This window comes from Cynara cardunculus, unplaced genomic scaffold (assembly GCF_001531365.2).
Source record: "Cynara cardunculus var. scolymus isolate 2C unplaced genomic scaffold, CcrdV1 Un_Scaffold_1470, whole genome shotgun sequence".
NCBI classification, from domain to species: domain Eukaryota; kingdom Viridiplantae; phylum Streptophyta; class Magnoliopsida; order Asterales; family Asteraceae; genus Cynara; species Cynara cardunculus.
The window spans coordinates 18,549-19,924 of record NW_020200774.1 but is presented as its reverse complement, the minus strand read 5'-3'; the positions used below and the strand labels follow the sequence as shown (position 1 = coordinate 19,924).

At 42.0% G+C, this 1,376-nt stretch overlaps 1 protein-coding gene across 1 annotated transcript; it reads left to right on the top strand.

Moving 5' to 3' along the window:
* The first annotated feature begins 356 nt into the window (after nucleotides 1-356).
* Nucleotides 357-1,259, top strand: LOC112502464. Its single transcript, XM_025106373.1, has one exon. The coding sequence runs from the start codon at nucleotides 357-359 to the stop codon at nucleotides 1,257-1,259; it is 903 nt and encodes a 300-aa protein (XP_024962141.1).
* Nucleotides 1,260-1,376: the final 117 nt, after the last annotated feature.

Sequence of the window (1,376 nt, the reverse complement as noted above, 5' to 3'; positions counted from 1 at the left end):
ATTAGGAAATTATATAGGTGGCTATTTGGTTGTAGCATGATGATGTTAGCAATAGGGATAGTCATTGGATGGATGATGCTTTAGAAATAATTTAGAATGGATTACTCTTTTGATCGGAAATTAGAAACTCTGTTTTGTACTTAATATCGAAAAATCAATGCATGATATCTTTTGGGAAGAATTTCTATTATATTTATTGGTTATGCGATTGAATATGCCTTATATCGATTCTTTTCCATCTTCCTATACTTTGTCACTAGAGAAAAACATTTAAGCATCATCGAAATTTTATGGAAAGCTACCACTTTATGTTACCCTCAAACATATAAATTCCATTCTGTTTAGGATTCAAAGAAATGCCGCCAAGAAGGGAGAACCCCGACTTAGCACAAGTTGCTTCGGAGCAACTCATTGCTGCACTCCCTAACATAGTCAACCAAGTGGCTGCTGGTTTAAATGCCAACCAACCTTCTAACTCGGAGCCTAGGCCACCGCGAGAATGTACTTACAAAACTTTCAGAGCTTGTAATCCCAAGGAATTTAATGGAACAAAAGGAGCGGTAGGATTATTATCATGGCTCGAGAGCAATGAGTCCGTTTTACACATTAGCAAGTGCGCTGAGGGAAATATGGTTGAGTACGTAGCATACCTTCTGCAAGGCAGAGCGCTCACTTGGTGGAATACCATAGTACAAACTAGAGGCCGAGAAGCGGCCAACCGACTTCCTTGGGAGGAGTTCAAGAAATTGCTAAAGGAAGAATATTGTCCCATAAGTGAACTCCAGAAATTGGAAATGGAGTTGTGGAACGTTGAGATGAAGGGAGACGATATTTCTACGTACACAACGAGGTTTCAAGAATTGGCAAACCTGGTGCCACACCTTGTGACACCAGAGGAGGTTCGGATAGAAAGATACATTTGGGGTTTATCCCCAGAAATTAGGGGCAATATAACCTCTGCCAACCTGAAGACTATTCAAGAGGCGGTAGAAGTTGCTACAAAACTCACAAACAATGCGGTGCGATCTGGGAGACTGACTAAAGGAAAAAGGAAGACAGAGGAGTTTGAGGACCGAAAATTTGGAAGGAAACACGACAGGAACAGGAGAACAACGAGAAACTTTGGAGCTCAATCACAGGTAGCTGGACAGGGTGATGTAATTAGATGTGATAAGTGCAAAGTTCCACATCGAGGGAATTGCATTATCTGTCAGAGGTGTCATCTTGGGGGTCACACGGCAAAGGACTGTCGGAAATGACTATGCTTTGAATGTAGGAATCCAGACCACATGAGGAATGTTTGCCAAAGGAAAAGAGCGGGGACAAATATAAATCAGACTCGGCAGAACAGTTCAGGCAACTCGGGGACTCAGGCT